Source organism: Papaver somniferum, chromosome 6, assembly GCF_003573695.1.
Source record: "Papaver somniferum cultivar HN1 chromosome 6, ASM357369v1, whole genome shotgun sequence".
NCBI classification, from domain to species: Eukaryota; Viridiplantae; Streptophyta; class Magnoliopsida; order Ranunculales; family Papaveraceae; genus Papaver; species Papaver somniferum.
Window position 1 is genome coordinate 90,617,141 of NC_039363.1, and position 24,025 is coordinate 90,641,165.

General features: G+C 35.7%; 1 protein-coding gene, 1 long non-coding RNA gene and 1 pseudogene across 2 annotated transcripts; all 3 read right to left on the bottom strand.

Moving 5' to 3' along the window:
• Nucleotides 1-4,460: 4,460 nt before the first annotated feature.
• LOC113285859 (MORC family CW-type zinc finger protein 3-like) lies at nt 4,461-7,074 on the bottom strand. Its single transcript, XM_026534602.1, has 9 exons — nt 6,941-7,074; nt 6,681-6,843; nt 6,412-6,595; nt 6,156-6,263; nt 5,739-6,074; nt 5,567-5,650; nt 5,315-5,473; nt 5,075-5,158; nt 4,461-4,921 (listed from the first exon to the last, which is right to left on the bottom strand). Exons 1-9 carry the CDS (start codon nt 6,978-6,980, stop codon nt 4,709-4,711), a joined length of 1,371 nt encoding a protein of 456 aa, XP_026390387.1. The 5' UTR covers nt 6,981-7,074; the 3' UTR covers nt 4,461-4,708.
• A 376-nt stretch (nt 7,075-7,450) lies between these two features.
• Nucleotides 7,451-11,842, bottom strand: LOC113285860 (annotated as a pseudogene).
• A 3,588-nt stretch (nt 11,843-15,430) lies between these two features.
• On the bottom strand, nt 15,431-18,284 carry LOC113288374. The gene is made up of 2 exons (XR_003330592.1): nt 17,861-18,284; nt 15,431-15,922 (listed from the first exon to the last, which is right to left on the bottom strand). It is a non-coding gene; the product is annotated as an uncharacterized LOC113288374 (long non-coding RNA).
• Between the last annotated feature and the right edge of the window lie 5,741 nt (nt 18,285-24,025).

Sequence of the window (24,025 nt, forward strand, 5' to 3'; positions counted from 1 at the left end):
ACTATTTGTTCAAACTAATATTGGATTTGTGATAATTTATGCTTGTCGATCTTAAAATATGTAACCTTTGGTCCTTGGTTAACCACTTGGTGCGTTATGTCTATTTCGACTAATCTACGTTGCACAATTTTTCTTTGTCATTCAAAGAAAATTTCTCACAAGCTCACATGAACAATCTATGCTGAGAAGTTTAGCTTGCTTGATGACAAAAGAAAATCGTGAACATGGAAACTAGTTCATGAACCTAGATTTGTTTGTAAGCTTCCAAGTTCTATTCATAAATATAAATAGATGACTTCCTGCAAACTAGAATCTCAATCTCGACACTTCTGTGTCCTAATTGCAGATAGATTCGACCTCTAAAAACCTAGGATCCTATGGTGAAACTATATTATATTACAACTTTGAAAGACTTCACTAAGAGAGTCATGAAGACTAGTCATACTGTCGTTTACCTGATAGTTCTTTGATATCTGAATTTTGTTCTTACTGATTGATATAGTTTCTGAACTATAGATCATGAACAAGATAGACATTACTCACAAAGTACTCTTCACTTCAAAACTTTGTGATTCCACAAGATAGATATCTAAATCATTCATGTTTTTTATAACGTAAAATTGATTAGGCATCCTCTAACTTTTGAAGAGAACAAGTTCAACCTAATCTTGAGTTTGCTTGATATCTTATTTTATTGAGGACCCCTCGTAAGCATATAGATTTATATACTTTGATTTAATATCTTTCTGAAAGAAATAAATGAGGCTTTCTGTTAGAGGCAGAATAGTCATTAAAGTCTTCACTTAAGTTGAACCAACTCCTAGGTCTGCAAAGGACGTTAACTCGGGGAATCGTGGGTCTTGTATATCCAAGAGACGTAAAGGAACACAACTGAAGATGAATTGCTTGTAGGGTTGATTCGGTCTTAAACTTTCTAATCAGAAGTCTTATAGTATGATAGTATCTGTAGCAGCTTAATACAAAATGGTGTTCAAGTTCTGGAATGGGACCCGAGGTTTTTCTGCTTTGCAGTTTCCTCATTAACAAAATTTCTAGTTTCTTATGTTATTTCTTTTCCATATTATATTGTTTATTTTTATAACAAGTAGTACGTTCCTAAACAGTTTTGAAGTCTAAAAGATTGTATAGACCCTACAAGATTTATTCTTGAGAATTCGTATCTTGAAAGAAAGATTACAAGACTTGTTCTTATTGGATATCGTTCTGTAACATACTAGGTTATTACTTGGATATTGATTTTTGAGATCGTCCAAGCTAAACTTGTATGCATACCAGGTATTGGATCTTACTGTTGATATGTGCTACTGATTGTGAAAAGTTTGGATATATTCGAAACATGACAGGAGATTTCCCTTGGTTCGTGAATGTTGATGACTACTAAGGAGGTCATGTAACTTTTGGAGACGGGATTTGTTGCTTAATCAATAAAATGAGACAATCAAGCTACCCGGAGTACCTGAAATTCATAAAGTCGTCTTCAGTAATGAAGGATGTGATGTTGAAGACTCCTCGAGAAAATTAATTTTCATGGCATTCGTGGAGATTTTTTTTTGCTATCTTTTAGATATTCTGTATTGATTAAGATGGATCACACATTTATGGAATGAAACGTTTTGGATGCATCAACTATGGGCTATCAGTTACTTGGTAAGATTATTAATAAAGAACTTGTGAGGGGAGTACCCAAAATAAATTTTAAAGTCGACCGTGATTGTAAAAAGGTTAAATAAGAAAGACTTTCCATACAAATCATCCCAAGATATTGTCACCAAAGCTCTTCTTGATTTAACTCATATAGATCTGTCTGATACAATCCAACAAGCAACGGGTTGATGATTACACCTGATTCACCCGGGTTCCCTTCTTAGAACATAAGAATGACACCTTGGACAAATTTAAGATTATTGCGGATAAAATCTGGGATGAACAAGGTCACAAGCTTTTTTTTTTTTTTTTTTTGTTATTGCGATCGTAGAACATAATTTAATAACAGTAAAGTTTTTGAGTTTTGTGAAAAACATGAATAATTCAACACTAGGCACCATTGATTACTCCACAAGCTAATGGAGTTGCAGAAACAAAGAACACGCATATTTAAGAAATAGCTATGGTAATACTCATATAAAAAATTGTCTTTAAGATTTTTGGGAGGAACTTTTTTTACAACATGCTACTTGATTGACCATGTCTATTTAAGATCACGAACTGTTAATACTTCATACGAGTTATGGTATGGAAAAAATCATAGTTTAATTATCTCCGTGTCTTTGGAAATAAGTGCTACATCCTTGAGGATAAAGAGCAAAAGAAAAAGTTTGATTCCAAAAGTAACGAAGGAATTTTTTTAGGTTATGCTTTTGATAACCGAGGTTCTAGAGTCCATAATCTACAAACCAAAGTCATTATCGAATCAATGAATGTTATTATTGATGACTTTAGTGATTTCCGTGAAAATTATACAATTCTTGCTGAGTTTTCTCCTGCTGAATCAGTAGAAACTCGAACATACATCACCATCAACAAAAATTGTTCCAACTATTATTGATCCTGAGAGTGATGAGGAGAAAACCCCTGACGAAGGTGTTCATATATTGAACAAACTCCTCATAAGCCTCCAAAATGGGTTAAACAACGCCATTCAACCTATGACATCATTGGGAAAAACTAACACTAAAGATGTTCAAACAAGAAGTCAGGCACATAACCTTTGTAATTACACGTGTTACTTGTCAAATATTGAACCAAAAAATATTGATGAAGCTCTAAACGATCCAACTTGGGTTAAATCAATTCAAGAGACAAGACGTTTGGAAACTTATTCCTTTTCCTAATAATATTAACATTGTAGGTACACAGTTGATATGTTTAAGAAGAAGTCATATGAATTTGGCATTGTTGTCCGAAACAAAGCTAGACTTGTCTCTCAAGGGTACTCTCAAATTAAAGTAATTGACTTTGATGAGACATTTTCTCTTGTACCTCGCCTTGAGTCTATTGGACTGCTTACAACTTATGCTTGTATTCTCAAGATCAAGCTTTTTCAACTGGACATTAAATCTGCGTCCTTACATGGAACCCTTAGGAAGATGTTTATGTCCCTTAACCTAAAGGATTTGAAAGTCAGAAAATCCAGATTATGTCTTCAAACTTAATAACACATTACATGGATTGAATCAAGCACCAAAAGATTGGTACGAAAAGCTAACAACTTCCCTTTTCAAGAGGCGGAGCAGATAAAATTCAGTTCACTAAATGAAATGGAAAGGATGTATTGATTGCTCAAATCTACGTAGATGATATCATCTATGGATCCTTCCAAAAAGTTGGCCGCAAGATTTCAGTCCCAAACACCGTTACCCAAAATGCCTCTGGTTCTCATTTTTTTCGTTGTAAAAAGGATAATTCGATCCCAAAAGTGAGGAACATAAATAATTTGTTCCGCAAAAAATGATTTTTTTTTTTGTCTCTACAGCTCCTTCTTATGTTTGTAAGCTAATTTCTGACTTTCAGACTAAATAAAGTCCGAAAATAATTTCTGAAAAGACATTCAAATATTTTTAAAAACTGTTTGTACCAGAAAAAACAAGAAGAAAATAAAACCGGTTTCTCTCGCGTAAAGTCGGGGCCATATGAACTTTAGAAACGAGGTAGAAAAAAATCTCAATGTAACAATCTCAATGTAACGAGCAAACGATGAATAAAAAGTGAAATTTATAAGTTTTTTTATTTATTTTTTGTAAAAAAAAAAGATAAAATAGGCTTTAAAAGCCAATTGAGCAGGATAGGAAATGCCCTCAGTTATCCATAGGTAATTCCGTCTCTATATGACTACCAGCTCACTGGAGGCATTTCGTGTAACGTTATTTGTTCGGCAGAGATTTCCCAGGCCTGTTATTGGGATTTGGCTAGGTGGGCTTGAGTAAAATTTGGGCCTTCTAACGTCTTCCCTAAACAGTCCAACCATCAGTGAGTGCTGGTGTCTGTTGCAGATTCTGTACAGCAGTTTACATGCCTAAACTGAAAAGATGATCAACTAACTAACAGTTGAAACGGAACATCACCTTCAGCAAATATCGTTGATATCACAAGTGAGCTGCACTGAAATCAGCTGCTGAAAGCGGGCTAAAGTCGCATTTTTTGCAAGAGAAAGTCCTGTCATAAGGTTTTCTTTTCACTTGGCCAACTCACATTCTTTTTTGCAAGATGACAACAACACACAAAATACATTATATTTCTCCAGAAACAGTCAATTCTCATTCGATCTTAGACTAAGTAGTTCCGATCGTTGATGCAAAACAAAAAACAATATTGACTCAAAAAACAAACAGATTAAGTGAATGTGCTCATGAGGCACAACAGAAGATCAAACCCTACTGCATTTCTTCCGGAAGAACAAATGTTACTTTGGGCGTTGGTGGACATAATAGACTCGACCTGGTGAACCTTTTTCGAAATCCCAAATTAGCTTCACATCTTTGCAGACCCATATTGATAGTGCTTGTAGAGTTCCTTGTTGCATAGTTGGAGGCTTTCTGTGCAGCTGTTAGTTTTGGACGTCCCCTCTCGGCCTTGGGAACCTCGGGTATATTATGTACCACATGAGGTCTTTCCGAAGTTGCACTGGAGTCATCTTCAGATCCTTGCGTCCTCACGGTACTAGTACTTGTAGTGTTCCTTCCTGCAGAATTCAACGATTTCTTTGCAGCAGGTTGTTTTGGACTCGTAGGTATATTAAATCTGACATGTGGTCTTCCGAATTTGCACTGGAGCCACCACCTTCAGAATTTTCTCTGCAGTACATATCTAGCATGCCACCTAACCAGTCCTCCAACTCTGCATACGCTTCACATTCTTGGAATGTTTGCTTGGTATTGTTTACCATATCACGGTCACCGACACGCTGAAGAGAAATAAATGGAAGGAAAAAAGTTCAGTAATTGCATCTAAGACCATACTCCAAAGTCAAAATGCAGTAGGTAAGAAATACAGACGTTTAAGTCAATGTTACAGATACTGCATCTAAGACCATCAAGGACAATTTGAAACTACTTACCATTACATCAGTCACATCCACAACTCCAATTACACCGCGGCTGTTCTCCGGGTGCTGAATCATGCCTCCAACTCTCTTGTAAGCCTTGTAAAAGTTCATGTTTTGATTAAACCAAAGACCAAGACAAGACAACAGTATGTAAATTTTTGCATTTCAATGGTTGCATCTCCAGTCCAGTTTGGTATAAGGTATCCAATAAGTCAATTGCACATCCAGAGAACAAATGGACTACCAACTCACCTCAATTAAACGACCGTGCCAATAAAGAAATATCCCGCTATTCATCCGTTCCCATTCTTGCTTGCAATGGCCAAGGATAAGCTGAACAGGCTTCCCCGGTATATTACCATCAATGATCTTGGTTTTATCCAAAGATTTCGCCACTAGTCGACTTTTAACCTTATAATCCATTTTTGAAACACATGGATAAGATGAGTGTATGAATCATGCACACACATAAAAAGAATTGAAAACACAAGCATTCTTATATACCAATGAACCTTGAATGAATATCTCCATGCGTGGGTCTATGAAGATAACTTCAAGGTATGCCCGAAGCGAATAATCCAAAGGCACCTGCAATAATCACATACAAAGGCAATTCAAGTTACAGTAGTTAACCAACATTGAATCTTAATCATAGAACAAGTAAAGAAATACCTACCCTTTGGGATAATGGACCCGGACGCTGCCTTGTTCTTCTTGAACGAATCACTATATCGTCGCCATTGACGTCTCCATTATTACTTCTCTGCCATTCCAAACTGAAATCTGAGCCACTCTTTTCTAAATTCCAGATATAAACTTGCGTCCCCTGCCCATTTTCACCAAACAGTGCAAACTTTCCACCAATGAAATATTCATTGAATGGTGAAAACCTCTTCATAATGTCTAGATTGTACTCGGACGTCTGTTCTGACTGAACATCGGTATCCAATTCCATAACAGAAGCGATTCTATGATAGGTAACAATCGGCAGCTCTAACTCTGCCTCTGAGTCCTAAAACCAATTGAAGTAGACAGATTTATTAAAGGGAAACAAAATAACAATCAAATTTTGCAGGCAATGATAATAGCTCACATCATCTTTGTTGCTTTCATTGCAAGTCTGTGAAAGGAATGCCACGGATCGTGATTCAGTAGTCTGCGTAAGAACAATGACATCGCGCCCCAGTTTCATAGCCCCAGTCTGCAAATTTTGGTAACCAAAATCAGTGCAACGTATAAAATGAAAAGCCCATGGAGCATTAAAGAACTGAAGCTACCACCACACCCTTTTAGAACCAAAAGCAAGAAATGAACACTTAGAAGAAACAAGCATCAGAATACCAAAATACCCTGAAACCAACCCCATATTTTCCAATTCGCTCTCTATCGTCTTGATGGAACTTTTTGTTTCCAAGAGAGAGCATGACAAGCAATTCATCATGTGACATTCCATGTCCATCATCAATTAGTGCTAGCATAGGAATCCTTTCCCCATGCATTTCTGAATGATGATGCTCAACTAAAATATCCAATCTGTAAAGTAAAACCCAAAATCTATTAGTACCAGAAACCCCAAAAGTACAACCTAAAGGATCATTTGTGAGTAAAAATGACATACTTGGTTGCTCTGGCATCCTTGGAGTTGTCAACAATTTCAGCAATTGCACCAAAAGTCCAGCCACAATGTGTCTGGCCAAGGGTTTCAAGGTAAGCTGGACAAGCATGTACATAATTTTTGCAGACACCTTTTCTCTTTGGACTCCCGGATGTTGATCCACCTGCTGCATAGTCACAAACACAAGAAAAGACCTAAGATTCTTAAACAATTTTAGACAGAAACAAACACATAGAAAGATCTGTAGAAGAACAATTTTTTACCATCAGGAGAAACCAAGTTCTTCTTTCTTTTGTTCACCATGCTTACAAGAGACAATGAGAAAAGTTCTAAAGTGATTTAAGAGAGAACACAGAAGAGTGAAGAGCCTAACAGAGAAAATGAAGAATAAATTAAGAGATAGGGGGAGGAAAGAGAGTTATAAAAGAAAAGAGGAATTCGTCCCCATTTCCTCTTCTAGTAAGAAAATTTGAATTTTTTTTAGCTTTCATTGTACTTACTTACCCAGAAGAAGAAATGGGCATCTCAGCAAATTTGAATGATTTCTCTTTGAAATTACATGAGTAGGAGTAACGGCTATATTCAATTCATTTGTCACCTTTATCAAGGTTTATTATATTGTTGTTGCAAGGAATAAAAGAAGCATTATACCAGTTACACATTGCCCAAGGGAGGGTGTTGCAAGTTGCAACCAATCAAGGTCTATATTGTTGCTATTATGGTCGTGAAATAAACTCAGGGGATGTTTGGCGTTGCGAGGAGAAAATACAGAATGACAATTTAATAAAAGTTGACATAAATATCAGAACAGGCGTCATCTATGAGTTTTCGAAGCCAGAATATTTATCTTACAGATTAAGGCTTTGGAAGCCATTACAACATATCTTGCACAAAAAGATAGTTTTCCAAATTGGACCTAAAACACATTTCTACTCAATACTCGAAGCACACTCCAGGGACAAATTCATCTTCAGGAGTTTCACAATCTCCCCTAAGAGGTGGCATGTCGCAGGAGTACCTACATTGAACAAAACACATGTAATGAGTTTCTTCTGCGAGAGCTAATATGGAAAGTTAGAAGGAAGGCGTACATGAGTGTATAATACTGTACCATTTTTGGGATGGCGATTCAGTCCTGTAATCGGTTGTCAGTATCCTCCACTTTCTGCATTCTTCGCACTGAACCCATTCATTATCTGGTTTATATTCTGCTTTCTTCTTTCCCTGGATGAGTCAAAGTCATACAAGTGAAACAGCATGAAGGGATTAGCACATAAGCAAATAAACATTTTCTGCATAAACAATTTGACAAACCAAAACAGGTTACCTTCTTTTCTCTAAGTTGTTCAAAATGTTCATCCCAATACTCATCTGTTCTGTCACCCAACCAGTCCTCCAACATTGTATATGCTGGGGATTCCGGGAAACCTTGCTTGGTGGTTTTTATCAAATCATGATTCCCGTCGCGCCGAAGAAAAAGAAGTTAAACTTTAGAACACGAGTCAGTGGCCTTGAAAGTCGTCCGTCTTTAGTTGAGAAAATACACATAGCACCATTGTGATATTTAAGAAACTGAGAAGGTAATAAACTGCTATGCAAAGAATTAAGAATCAGTACCGTACCATTACTTCGGTAACATCTGCAACACCAATTACTCCTCGATCCACATCAGAAGTATGCATCATACCTCCGACTCTCTTGTAAGCCTAAGGAAGAGAGCAGAATAATTACACGAAGGATCAGGTAGTGTCACACGCATTTTCATACACAAGCAATGGAAAATTTTCCTTATGTTTTTGAAGAAACAGGAAATACTAATTCAATAAAGCACAAAATCTCATTTCACAAAAACCGTAATACAAAAGATTTGTTCAAAGAAATTTTGATATAAAAGAAAGTCATAAGGTTCAAAATTTGTCAGAGGCATAATAAACTAAGGGCGTGCCAAGGCATGATACAGATGAGAACTAAAAAGTTACCATGATATGCAACAATAGCTCACCTCAATTAATCGCCCACGCCAGTACAAAAACATTCCACCATTCATCAACTCCCGTTCTTCTGACGGCGGCCAAGAATGAGCTGTATAGGTTTTCCCATGATATCACCCCTTATGATCTTGGTCTCATTCAGGGATTTTTCCAATGGAAACTTTTAACCTTAACTTTCCATCAAGTAAGCAAATAAGATATCTCAGATCACTGCATGAAAGTTGTAAGAACATACAAAATGACGATATGAAATAGGTACTCACCAGTGAACCTTGAACATATATCTTCATTCGTGGATTCAAGAAGATGACCTCAAGATATGACCGCAGTGAGTATTCTAATGGAACCTGAGATAATTAGCAACAACACTATCAATTAATAACATAAATAACTTGATTACCATCAACATTGAAACAAAACGAAATGCAAGTATGACTAACCAACCTGTTTGCTGAACTGTCCAGGACGTTTTCTTGCCCTTCTAGAACGAATCAGTATGTCACCTTCTTCGCTAGAGTCCCCATCATCGTTATATTTTGTCCACTCAAGATGACATTCTGATCCCCACTCCTCCAAATTCCATATGTAAATTTGAGTTCCTTGGCCTTCTGCACCAAATAAGCCCAACTTTTCACCAATAAAATATTCGTTAAATGGTGAAAATTCCTTGATAGATGTAAGATTGTATGCAATAGTCTCTTCGGAGTGAACACTTCTGTCCTCATCCATGTATATGCCATGTCTTCAGTAAGAAACAACCGGTAGTTCTAGGTTCTACAGTAACATTGAACTGGTTAGTTTACTAAACCAAAACAAAAAAACTAGAGATTGCAAGAGTTGCTTGGTTACAAACTCACATCTTTTCCTTCATTTGAAGATTGAGAGAGAAACGCTACGGATCTTGTCTCAGCAGTTTGCGTAAGTACAATCACGTCACGGCCAAGTTTCATAGCTCCCGCCTAGGAAAAACATTAGGAAATCAGCACAAAGGAGTTATATTATCTCTATGAACAGCTGTGTTTTACAAAAAAAAAAGTTGAAGTGCACCCTTTATATGTGAGTGACCAACGTCAACTAAAAATCTAATGGAATCATTCATCAAACATTCACCCACTTCGAAATAAACATGCACTTCAGTTAAAGTTGGTCCAATGTGAAATTAAATTCAACAGAATGGAGTAACCATGAAGAGCACAAAAATTTGACATGTATAAACAGGTGGACCTCTTTCATTGACAAACAAAAGTTTTTTACTGAACATACAAGGCTAGTGTTACCAAAGCCCCACACAATTATAAAGATAATACATTAAAACAGTTCATTAACAACATGAAAGCTACATACCTTAAATCCTATGCCGAATTTTGCAATACGATCCAAGTCACTTACAACAGGTTTTTTGCACCCAAATGATAGCATCGCGATTAAATCCTCATGAGCCATACCATGACCATCATCAATGATTGACAACATTGGAATGTCCTTGTCATGTGTTTTTGAATATTGGAGTTCCACTGATATCTTAATCCTGCGCAGAATACACAACACAATGTAAGTTTTCCCAGGAAAGCAAGTACTACTTATTATTAAATACATAACTAATGGGGTAGCTATACAAACTAAATCTAAATCACTACAGTGTAGGAGTCTAGAATTAGGTAGCTGTAGAAACAACAAAGATAGTTAAAAAGAAGATCGATTACGTACTCGGTTGCCTTGGCATCCCTGGAATTGTCAACAAGCTCAGCTATTGCACCAAAACACCACTCAGAATGAGCATTTCCAAGAGTGTTAAGGTAACTTGGATTGGCACGCACAAAGTTTTTCTTCACACAATCATCTTTGTTCTTAGAGATCTTATTAGATTTGGAAGCTTTTTCTACAAATTCACAAACCCAATGATCAGGAATAGCCTTGGTAGTATGGGACAAACAGAAAAGATAAGAAATAATTAACATGGAACATCAGTCAGAAAGCAGCAAAGGCATCTCATACAAACACGGAGAAACCCAATTCTACAAAGAGAGTAGAGTAAGTTACTTGGAGAAGCATGTGCATTGGCATCTTTTCCATTCTTTGTAGGCTTTCTCGGCTTTCGCTGAACCGAACTCCTGGTAGTATCAGATTTTGCTGGAACGCTTGATGGACCTAGAGAGAATAATACAAAATCAACATCAATTAGAAAGCAGCAAAAGAACCATCTCATACAAAGATAAAGGGAGAAATGCCATTTTATGGAGAGGGTGGAATTCACCAAAATCAACACAGCTTATCAAATACATTACCCTGAGTAACAGACCCTTCCTTGGATCTGCCTCGTTTCCGCTTAGCTGAACCACAACCATTGCTTTCACAAGCCTCACAGCTCTTTGCTGTAAACAATTTCACAATCTCAAAGAATCAAAATCAAGCATTACCAAAAAATCAAAACAAAAAACATATCAGATAATGTAGAGATTAGTAGAATAAGGTATTACCATGGGAGCTGACCACATTTCTTCTTGTTCTCATCATCGTTTCTGATCAAAACCTAACTTTAGATAATCCCTCCAAAACAAAAAAATATCTCTGTTTCTGCTCAAATGAGAACCCCTTTTCCTTGTAGAAGCCCAAAAAGTAACAAGATATCACTGCTCAAAAGAAAAATCCCTCCTTTAGTTTAGAAAGTAATGAATAAAATAAACCCCCTTTTCACGAACAAAGTAAACCCCTTTTTCTTAGAAGCCCAGATGAAACAAAATTGGTCTGAAAGTAAAGAAGAGAAAGTAGTACCTTGTTTTTCTTCTTCTGGTAAGATAATTTTGAAAGTAAATAAAGCGGCTATTCACCTTCCTATCCTCCACCTCCCCAATCTACACCACGTATTTAGAATTTGAATCACATTCAGGTACATGTGGGGTTCACCATTTCCCGGATGTGGGGTTTGGATTGGAGAGAGTAAAGTAGGAAGGTGGAAAATAGAGATTTTTATTAAGAACCCCCATCTGTTCTCTGCAAAATTTCTTCTGCAAAATTTCTTCTTTTGGTTCATCATCAAGTACACATGCTCTGTCTCATTCAAACGGCCATTGTCCTTCTATGTAATAAACTAATGGGGGTTCGATTTAATCAGCTGCAATAAAAAGGGTTTGGGGCAGTTATGATGAAGAAATCAGGCTTTAGGTTTTTGGCATTGAAGAGGAAAGGAAGGACCTAATCACTAGAAGGTCAAAGAACATGCTCAAAGAAACAAAAAGGCCAAAGGGTACCCAACTTATACTCAAATTTACGTGGCAGTCAGTGATTGGTTAACACCATTTCAGTTGGTCCCACCGTTCTCAGAAGAGTTCACCCCTCTTTTTCCAAGGGTTTCTTTTGTGTGCACATCACTTGCATGACTTCGAGGCATATGAAGTTTTTTTCTTTCTTATTTGGTGTTTCATTAGGCCTATTCCTATACACATGTCAAAAAAATGGTGTTTAGCATACTAGGTGGCATTGCAAATCATTTGCGACACTATGGGAAAACCAATAAGCGATTGAGTTTTTATTGGGCGATATAGTTTGTAACGCTGGCGATGTTCTTTCTCTCGAGCGATTTAAATAATATTGTTGGCGATATTATGATTATTGACCAGTAGTTATTTTGCAATGACTATTCACCCCCCCACCCCACCCCTAATGGTTCCTGTATATACGCCCTTTTACTTCTCCAGATAACTCACCCATACTTCTACAGATGTTTCACCAATTTCCTTTCCTATATTCTCAATTTCAGATTTCATAATCATCAATGTCGAGATCCAATGAAGAGAAGAATATTATTATGAATCAGTTCAGATTACAGCAAGAAAGGTATCGTAAGAGGTTGCAAGAACTTGATGATGAGGAAGCTGAAGATAATAAATTAATCGAAATTTTGATGCTTGTACATACGAGCCAAATACCAAGAGTTCTAGAACCCAAATAAGTATTATCAAGAAGATATACGTATCGAGGGAGGGAATTTTACCATCAAAAGCTGATGCACGATTATTTTTTCCAAATTATGTGTACTCTGATCAAAATTTTCAAGGTCGATTACGCGTGCTTCGTCATCTGGTGAGAAAGATTATTGAAGAGCTTTGTCGAGTAGAACCTCAATTCAATTATCAGTTTGATGCACTGAATATTAAAGGTCATAGTCCTGAACAAAAAGTTACTTCGTCTTTAAGGATTCTAGGTTATGGCACTCCAGCGGATGCGAATGATGAGTACCTTCGTATGGGTAAAACAACTTCTTACACTTACCTTTCATTGTTCCGTGAAGTATTGATTAATCATTTTGGTCCAACATATTTACGAAAACCAACTGACGAAGATGTTGGACAAATATTGAGGGAGAATGAGGACAAAGGATTCCCAAGAATGCTAGGTAGTCTCGATTGTATGCATTGGGTATGGCAAGGATGCCATGTATACTAGGCCGGTCAATATAAGGGTCATTATGCAAAACCAACAGTTATCCTTTAAGCTTCTGCTTCTTACGATTGTTGGATATGACACACTTTTTTTGGTCTTCCGGGTTCACAAAATGATATTAATGTTTTGCACAAGTCGCCTCTGTTTGAAGATTTGAAGTATGGAATTTATCCATCTGTCCGTTTCATGATCAACGGCCATCAATACACTCATGGTTATTATCTTGCGGATGGTATCTACCCAAAATGGTCCACCTTGGCTCAACGCTACCGTCAGCCTCCTGTTGGTCCATTGGGCCGTTCATACCGACATTTTAACGATGCCCAAATGGCATTGAGGAAGGATGTGGAACGCGCTTTTGGAATTTTGAAGAGGAAGTTGGCTATCATTTGTGGCCCATACCGTGGGTTGAGTCCTCGTGAAATGCACAAGACTATGTTCACTTGCATAATTCTTCATAACATGGTAATTCAGGAAACCCGTCGTGATTCAGATTGGATTAAGTAAGAAGATGAAGATTTGAGGCCGAAGATTCGACCAGAAAGAGGCCTCCCTGCAAGGAATTATGGTCAAATGACTAACTACATTCAGAACCGAAATTTGTATGACCTGAGATTAATTATTAAGAGATGATCTGAGATTGAATCTTTGGGCAGAGCATGGAAGACAATAATTTTTTTTTCTTCTTTAGTTATTTAATTTTAATCTTTAGGTTATTTAAGTTATGTTATTTTTTTTTCTTAAGTTGTATTGTTATTATTAAATGAAGCAAAACTTAATTAAAAAATATTTTTAATTAATTAATTGGAAAGAAACTTAAACTGCTACATTAAAACTCAAACTCATACATTAATCAACTTAAACTCATACATTAACTATCCAGAGGAACTATTACATCATGCTCATCATGAATTCCATCATCATCATCATTGGTTGGTTGTTAGTAAATCCAGCTTGCTTTTCAATCTGTGCTTGAATCCTGTCAAATTCTATTTGCCATACATGTTTTTGTTGGGCGCTCATAATTGAAGTGTTAGCTTGAAGAATGTTATGCTTGTCAGTCAAACCCAAATTTTTCTTGGGAAAGACGACTTTTCTTACTTTCCCGGTTTTGAAATTTCCTATCAACTGATCTTTACTTCTCGACGGTCTTTTGATGTTCCATAAACTCCGCCATGATAAATCCTCCGGAACTCCCTCTTTCTAGAGCTAATTTTTTTGCCAGTTTTGCGCCATTCCTCCCTGGAATTTTTACCTTAGTATTACCCTCAACATAATTATCGAAAACTTTGTTGGCATCTGAGCTTGTTGGGGTATCTGGTGAAGAATTTGATGGACATGAAGAAAATGCTGAAGAATTTGGTGTTGAGGGAGAAGAATTATATGGTGACCTTTCAGGTACTTGTTGATTATTTGACAAGTATTTTGGATTATATTTGTTCAACCCTTCAAAATATAATAACAACTTTCAAAAGCGAACTGTTTACCATGTCTTCGTTGCGAATCTGTACGAACCTCTCTTTCAAAATCAACATCAGTCTGACCACTGTCATTGCCTTTTCTCTTAGCTTGCATTATTAATGCAACATAAGCGGCCACTTCCTTGTTGATTATAATGAAATGTTCTGAAAATCCTTTCGCATCACGACCATTGATGTTCATAGTTTGTTCTTCATAATTCTTAAATATGTTATCCCACATGGTGTTACCATATTGTTGTGCACCGTTGATACAATCTTTGGTAAAAAAACATAATTACGACAAATACATTCATCTTCTGCCATGGTGTATTTTGCACCACGGACTCGGGGTTTTTTAGCTTTGCCTTGACTTTGAGATTGTGAATCCATTTCACAAGAAAATATAGATAGTTTTAGATTTGAAAAAGATTGAGAAATTCTATAGAGATTTAGAAATTCTAGTGTGAGTTAAAATGAGTTTGAAATTAGATATTTATAGAGGTGGAAAGTTGTAGCCATTGGATGATGAATTAATCAGCGATAATCATACAAGCGAGCGGTAGCTTGACTAGCGCTGGCGATTGGCTGACCAACGAGCGACGAAAAGACCATTAAGCGATGGAATCTCTATCGTGTATGCCTATATGCCAGGCCGGGCATATAGGCATACGAGTTTGGAAGTTTGGCATACCCGTAGTGGGTGCATATATGACAAATATCATGTTTTGGCATGTGCATAGGAATATGCCTTAGAAAACTAACTTAAGGCGTTAGTTGCCATGATTACAATAGAGTTATAGCTATGTATTATAGCTAACAAATTACATAAAAAATAAAACGCAAACAATAGAAGAGAAATGAATAAACCACCGAAAGGTGTTGGACACGCATATGTTGCCTCGTTAAAAACTTTGACAAGGAAAACCCAAATCCGAAGGGTTAAAACCCCGACGAAGGAAAAGAGCACAACGCGATGAGTCCTAAAACAAATTCTAAAATTGAACTTGCAAAGATAACCAAATCTTTTGTAAATCTTCAATAGCCTAGGAAGCATTCGTTCTCCATCAGTACCCAATGAGTAGTCTTCTAGTACCGGCAGAATGTATGATTTGATCATCTTTGCTCACGATAAAACTATCAAAACGGATTCCTGAGCCCTTCAATCACGAACAAGTCTGATAAAAGTGTCACAACGGCCTGTACAGGAAAGAGATCTCTTCTTAATGATTGAGGATGACGGTATAGCCTTCACCACAATCGAAGATTTTCTTGATGAGAGTTGCATCTTTGAAAAAATACAACTATAAGGAACACAACCAGTATTGATTTGAGCATCATGTTGTTTCACATGAGTCTTCATTTTCATATGGAAGAAGCATAAAATTAAGTTAAATTACACATCAACATTACACAAACACAATACAAGTTGAAAGGAAAATCTAGTAACCAAAAATAACTCAAGTTAAAATTAACACCAATTGAAAACTAAAGTAACCCAATTAAAGATTACAAAAACTAAAAAGATAATAAAGATGTACTAGGTGAGAGAGAATTAATAAGCCTAGTCTACTGTCAACTCTCAACAATTCAGGGGATGAAGTTGCAGAAAACCTCAAGAAGACAAAAAGAATCAAATGAAATCACAAAGTGTAAAACTAGAGCCAACTTATATTTTAGTGCTTAGTAAAACTAAAGGATTTAAAGGAGGCTAAACAATTTCAGAAGTTAGTGAACTTGAATTATATGCATCCTAATAATACTAAAGAGGACAAGAGATTAATGAAAGAAACAAAAATAAATCAAAAGAGAAAAGTGAAAGAAAAGGCCCCTGTATAGCCAAACCAAACTGGAATTCTGGCCTGCCGCTTTTCCTTGCTCGGAGACTATGAACCTCGGAAAAAGATTTATTAACTACAAATCAAAAGTTAAGGAATACGAATAACGGAAACACCAAAGCCGATCAGCAAAGAAAGTTTAAAAGGGATCTATAATACAAAAACTGTAAAAACTATAAACGAATAGGGTGTTGTCAAGGGTAATAAGGGTAGACTTATCTGGGGGCTTAGTCGGATCAGCTGAGCTAGGGTTAGAAACTGAGGGTAAATTCTTCATTTGAACCATTATTTCTAAGGCATAACTAAACACAAAAACAGCAATCAAAAAGGAAATCATAAGAGGATCTAAAAACTTAACAAGATAGAAGACAAGGTCTCATACAAACACTCAAAGCAAGACAAATAGAGGAATAAGGAGAGGCTAGGCCCAAAAATGGATTATCCCCATTTCAAAAAAAAAAAACTCCCAAGGAGAGAGTCAGCGAGAGACAACACAAAGAGGGAAGAAGGAAGGAGGGAAAAGAGATAGAGAAGGACAAAATCATCATACAACACAAGAACCATCAAGGAATGGAGAAAACAAAATGAGAAGAAAGAAAGACAAAGACCCAACAAAGCAGAAAACCACCAGAGAATGCAGAAGGCATACAAGACATCAAGATAAAGCAAGTTAAGAAACATCACCGCTTAGCAACCTATTTCAGAACCAATAGAGGAAGGTCTAGAGACTATTATAAAGAGAGACCAGGGTTAGATAAGGACACCCACTTCATAGACATAAAGCAACCTGAAAGATTAATAGAAAACGAAAAGGATTTTACCCTTCAAGAGATTTTAGAGAACAAACAATAATGAAGATTTTCATTTTCCTTCAAAGACAAGACTCCCTTTTAAGAGAATCCATCTTAAAACTTTTTGAAACTACAAATTAAGGACCCCATTTCGCTTACATCAAGCAACATAGAAGGAAGAGAAAAAATAGAGATATAAAAAAGATCAGAAGATCAAAACGGACAAGAAAGCATTTGATCTACCTCAACAGGAGACCAAACAAAGCTAAACTATCAATCTAACTTAAGAGAAGACTGGATCCATAATCAATAGTCAAGATAACAAACTGTAAAGAAGATTTTCACTTAAAGAGATTCATTTTTTTTTTAAAACCAATTTTAATAACCCCAATTTCCTCTGCTCAAAGAAAAATAAAGGGAGAATCAAGATCACCGCCCAACTCAACAAGAAGCAGCAGCAACAAGAAATAATCTAAATTTCTAAATAACAAATAACACTATATCTTAAACTCAATCAAAATAGATAGAAAGGAATGAAACCACCATAATCACTAATCAGAGGACAAGAATCTAGATATAAACATGAAATAAAAGAATACCTGAATCGAATCACTACAATAAGAAGAAAGAAAAGAAAAGAAAGAAGAAAAAAAAAATTTTCAGTACCCTGCAAAATAACGGTATGTTCCATCGGTTTCCTCAGATCCGTAACCCTTAGCGCTTGATCTAACTTTTATCCCCAAGTAGTCCTAGGATTTACTCTCTAATGTAGTGTGCCGCCATTGGAGAAGACTGGTTTTCTAGGGTTTTTCTGAAGAGGAGAAGGAGAGAAAGAGGAGAGAGATGAGGCATATCAAGGGGTGGTGAATTCAAATTGTAGCATATATGGTGATATAAAAGTGTAGCATTGGTGATTAGATTTCGTTTGGTTCACTTCGGATTGATTTATGCATTTGGAATTCAAATAGCCCTGGAACATTTCTGTATTTGGTATTCAAACACCTTCATAACGTGTTATTAAGATGAATCTGATTTTAAAATCCCCAATTTCTAATTTTTCAATTTTTAACGTGTTTATGCATTTGGTAGTCATTTTAAGACTATTAGTTCTACTTCTCATTCTTAAAGGAATGAAGATTTTTTTAATTGCAAAAGTCATTGTATTACGAATAGTGAAAAATAGTAGAACCCCACTATACAAGCATTGGGTTCAATATATAGAAGCCCCACTAAATGGATCCTACATTATCAACTCCATTCTTTCACATTTGCATATTTCTAGGCCCAGAACTTTTATTTAAGGGTTTGATAATAAAGTGACATTTATGTAATGACAGTATTACCCTTTTCTATATATACAAGCATAAAATAAGTAGATACACTTTCATTTCTCAATTTTCTTTCTCTCTCTTGCCTCTCTCTCTCGTCTGTAGAGAAAACCATTTCTAGGGTTTTCTCAGATTCATTTTTCACTTTTCGAATCAATTTGATTTAATAGAAATTTCGTAAAATCATTCGTCATTGAGGATCTGGAGATTCTGCTGATGATGTTTATGGATTTGTTAAACTTAGTTCGAATATCTCTGTTTTACGAAGAAGAAGATGATGTTTATGGATCTTTGACGATGATGACGATGATGTTCAATCAAATAATCGATTGAACTTAATAGATGTGATCCGCGTCTGGATTTTTCAGTTGATTCGAAGATGTGAAAGGTATTGATTCAAATTTATAGATCTGAATGATTTAAGATTTTTCAGTTGATTTGAAAAATTAATCAATTTATAGATCTGAATGATTCGATTCCAATTTATTTAACAACTGATCATCTATGTACGAACTCTCAATTGATTCTAGTTTGTTGTTTCAAATCTACTCCATGTAAGGTTTTCTGATTTGAAGTTGTCGTTTCTTTTAATTTCGGAAATCAAGAAGAATCATCACTGTTTCGGAAGAACAACAACAGAATCAAGGCACGTTTTGATTTTTAGTTGTTGTTATTGTTTGTAATTTCTCGATTCAATTTTAATTCCGTTCTCTCTTTCAATTTTGATTCAGTTTTATTGCAAATTTGATTTCCTATGAAAATCAATCTTGATCTGTTTTTGATCATTTAATTTTTTTTTTGTTCATTTAGATTAGGTGATTTTCAGTTGGATTGGAGAAAAATTAAGGAATGTGTGGATTCAATTTTATAAATCAGGTGTGTATAGATTTATTTAGGAGAATGATGTTTTCCTATGAGGTCAAAGACTGTTGCTTTTCAATTATGGTTGAAATTACTACAACAATGCTACTTACTGTCATTTTGCATCATGTGATTCATGGTTTGATTGTGAAACTGAGTTTTTGAGTTAATGATTTGAAGTTGATTGAATGGAAGCTTGAACCTGAAATCATACATGAAGTATTGCAGACGAGCTTTTTTCCCTCGCACTTCAGGTTTAGGTTTGATATGTGTAACTCTTAGTTACATTAGGAGAATACATGTGTAACTCTTAGTTACAGCAGAGAAATGCATATGTAACTGGTGATATTGTTGAGTGTTGAATCTACTTTGTTGAGTCTGTAACTCTGTAGCCACTCTTGAGGTGAGGATATGCCTTTGTTATATCCTTTTTGCAGTTAAGTTTTGATGGATATTATGTCGCCAAGGGTTCAGATGTGCATTGTGTGTTGCATGTTTTGATTTCCATTTGGATGATTGATGAATATGTTTTATTCTGTTTACAGGTTAGAGATAGTATGTGGTTTTGCTGTAGTGGCCTTGTTGGAGCCAGATAAACAAGTTATGGTGCTAGGAGGCAATAAGGGTATGTAACTTCCAGATGTGTAACTACTAGTTACACAAGCTAAATAGATGTGTAATTTCTAGTTACACATGATAATTAGATGTGTAACTTTTACTTACACATGCTAATTATATATGTAACTTTGTATTAGATGTATTCATTTGAACTTTGTATTAGGAAGAGAAATGTTTATTTGTTGTAAGTTATCTGACCTTTTTTGGGTGTGTAACTATTAGTTACACATGCTAATTAGATATGTAACTTTTATTTACACAAGTTAAATGGATGTGTAGCTACTAGTTACACATGCTAATTAGATGTGTAACTTATATATACACATGATAGAACGCAGTTTACACAAGATGTGCAACTGCAGTTTACACAAGCATTGTATATATGTAACTGCAGTTTACACAAGCATTGTATATATGTAACTACAGTTTACACAAGATGTGCATATGAGATGTGAAGACGTTGAGGTGAAACTTTATTTCAAGCAGTGTGTGTATGAGATGCAAGCAGTGCTGAGCTTCGATGCTCGTGTTGTTGGAAGTATACTGTGAAGACATTGAGGTGAAATTTTATTTCAAGTTTTTTTTTACTTTTTGTTCTTTATTAAACAAGAGGTTATCTACTACTTTTCAAGTGTTTTTCATCTTTGCTTTGCATTTTTGTTTTTTCTCCTGATTTATGATTATTGAAAAGCTAATTTGAACATGAACTTGTGACCCATCGATTGTTTATGTTGAGGAAAATATTTGAGTTTTTCGTGGTTAAATGTTATTAAATGGTGGTTGTAGACTTTAGAGGATGAACAAGTATTTCGAGTGTTTACTTGAAGTGAGGATGGTTAGTTCTGTTATTGCAATGTCTGGGGATTATGTATTTCAATACTGATTGAGGCTTTGTTGTACACTTTATGCTGCAGGCATTTTTTTGGGACAGTTCATGTGTTGGCTTATGGAGTATCTACCTTAAACAGTGCAGTTGCTTGTAAGAAATGCTAAAAGGTCAGTCTTGTGCCTTATTATACATTTCATTTAGTTTTTGAAACATTAAACAAAATAAGCAAAATGTAAATGTGCTAGGGTAGGAGTAATAATTAGCGGATATATTTGTTGAATTCTTTGTATTGTGTTGCGTCTTCGGTAGCTGAATAGATGGTATCTGAAGACCTCTAGTTTTCATACATTGTTTCTGCTACATAATTTTTTGCAATGTTACTTGCTTACATGGGAAAAGCATATCTTAGAATGTGAATGGTGACTACTACATTAGTTGACACTGATGTCTTTGAAGCTTGTTAGTTTTGATGCTTTGATGAATTTTTTTGCCAGAGGTACACAATTAGACTCAGTATTTGCTGATTACATAAGTCATATGTATGTGTAATTCCTAGTTACACATGCTATATGCATGTGTAACTTCCAGTTACACTATCCAGATGCATGTGTAACTTCTAGTTACACTAGCCATATGCATGTGTAACTCTTAGTTACAGATGCTAAATGCACATGCAAAAAGTGTTATTCTTATTTTTGGTAATTTTATTAACAGAAAGTTGATTCATTTTTCATGAAATATTATATGTAAGGTTTTATAGAATCTGAGAAACTATTATATGTTCTATATACACTGAAACTATTTTTGTGTTCAACGAAGACAGGAACCGCAGTCATGGTTTGCTATTTGTGGTATTGGTCTCGCTGGAACTGGAGTTAACGCTTAATACACAAGTCAGATGCATGTGTAACTCTCAATGACACTAGATAGACGCATATGTAACTCTCGATTACACTAGACAGATGTGTGTGTAAATTCTAGTTACACATGCTAAAAAATTGTTGTAAACGAATATTAAAGTAATACATGTATTTTTTTATATTTTCTTTTTGATGTCTATTTTTTGCATATATATACAAGTGTAACTTTGCATTACACATGTCATAAGGATGTGTAACTTCTGGATACACATGCCATATGCATGTGTAACTTCTGTTTACACATTCACACTGTACTTTAATAATTTCGGGCCTAAATTTAATAATTTTGGGCCTAGATTTAAATTATATTTAATTACGGGCTTGACAATATGCATAAGGGTATCAAGGTCTTTTAATAATTCGGGGCCTAGATTTAAACTTCTTTTAATTAAGGGCCTCATATTATGGGTTACCCATGAGTGGGGCCTGAGCCTAATTTTCCCTTACAAATAAGGAGGATGATACTTTGTTGATGCACATTACGATACACGAGATTAGGAGTACTATAAGCAAATAACCCCATGGACTGTTCCAAGACCTGATGATTTCCCACTGGGTTTCCATAATCAAATTAGGGAGCTTTTTGAAAGGATATCTTTCAAACAACACAATATTTTTTTGACTCGAGACATTTACTTAAAGAAGTGAATCATACACTTCTGTCTTTGATTCCTAAGGTTAATAATCCATCTTCGTCAATGGATTTCAGACCAGTTTCTTCATGCGATACCAATTATAAAATTATCTCTGAAATTCTAGTTATTAGAATGAAACCTCTGCTTGAGAAGATCATTTCTCCTTTTCAGGAAGCTTATGTTCCCAACAGACACATTTTAAACAATGTGATTATTGCCCATGAACTAGATCATTCTATGAAAAGGGAAAAAGATAGAAATGAAATTACGGGTTGAAAACTAGACATGTCTAAGGCCTTCGACAGAATTGAATGGACTTTTCTTATAGACATTTTCAAGAATTTTGGCTTTTCTAACCATTGGTGTGATCTGATTCTCCAATGTGTTAGCGCTACCACCATCTCTATCTTGCTTAGTGGGTCTCCTTGCCCCTCTTACAAACCCACTATGAGTTTTAGACAAGGAGACAATCTGTCTCCTTATCTTTTTATTCTACATACGGAATATTTTTCTAGATACTTGTTGCATGTCGAACAATGCCATCTCATACACGGGTTTAAAGTGACACATGAAACTCCTAGAATCTCTCATTTGCTATTTGATAATGATTATCTCATCTTTACCAAAGAAACACATGCTGAAGATGGTAATTGTCACACCTGTAAATGCTCCAAGCAAATTTTTGTGCAACTATGACCTGACAATACAGTGGTTCAATGATCTATTATCACCCACTTGTATTTCAGCCTTATAAGTTTGCACCTATGAAAACATCCAACTTCACTGAGTTATGCAACATAAGACTTACTTAGATTTTCTCTTTTTTCCTTCATTTGCAGCCCATACTACAAAGAGGGGATAATGCCATGCTATGCTTCACAAAATTTGGGGAGTACTTTCAAATCAACAGAATACTAAAACAAACATCTAAGCCAACAAACTCTTTTTTATTATCTTAAGGGGAAGATTACAAAATCTTTATCCAATTACCAATGGACTTACAAGCTTATTCACTCTAAGCCTACAACAAAAGAACTCTCTACTACAATGTGGTTCCTCTACACATGAAGACTTACATTTGCAAAGATTCTATGGACTATTTATAATGCCAAGAACTAGTCCAATTTGTGTGCAACTCATTTGCACGGCCTATGAACAACCATCTGTCCATAGGCAGTTCCCCTAACCACTACAATTTCTTTTTAACTGCTAACTTTAGTGCTGGCTTGCAGAATGACGCCACAATCGTCTTTAACGGTTAGGTAAGACAAACTCGGTTATAAAGCCACTTTATAACCTTATATAACTTGCTCTCTTGCTCTGGCATGCATGTGATGCACAAACACTCGTAACTGACAACTTGAACTCAAATCCGGCAATCCTTGCGTTCAAACTTGGCCCGTGCCAATATTCAGATGCTAATATCCGGCAATGATTGCGTTTTACTCAACTTTTCCTATGCCAAGTACAACAACAGTTGTGTTTCATTCAACTAGGCTTCTGCCAAGTTGGCAATGGTTGCTCTACATTAATTTATCCCGGCCATGTACTTAGCTTATTTGGATGCCAACATCCAAATAAATCATGCCAATCGACTCTTGCGTTGCTTAGTTCAACTTCATACTTTATATGAATCATTT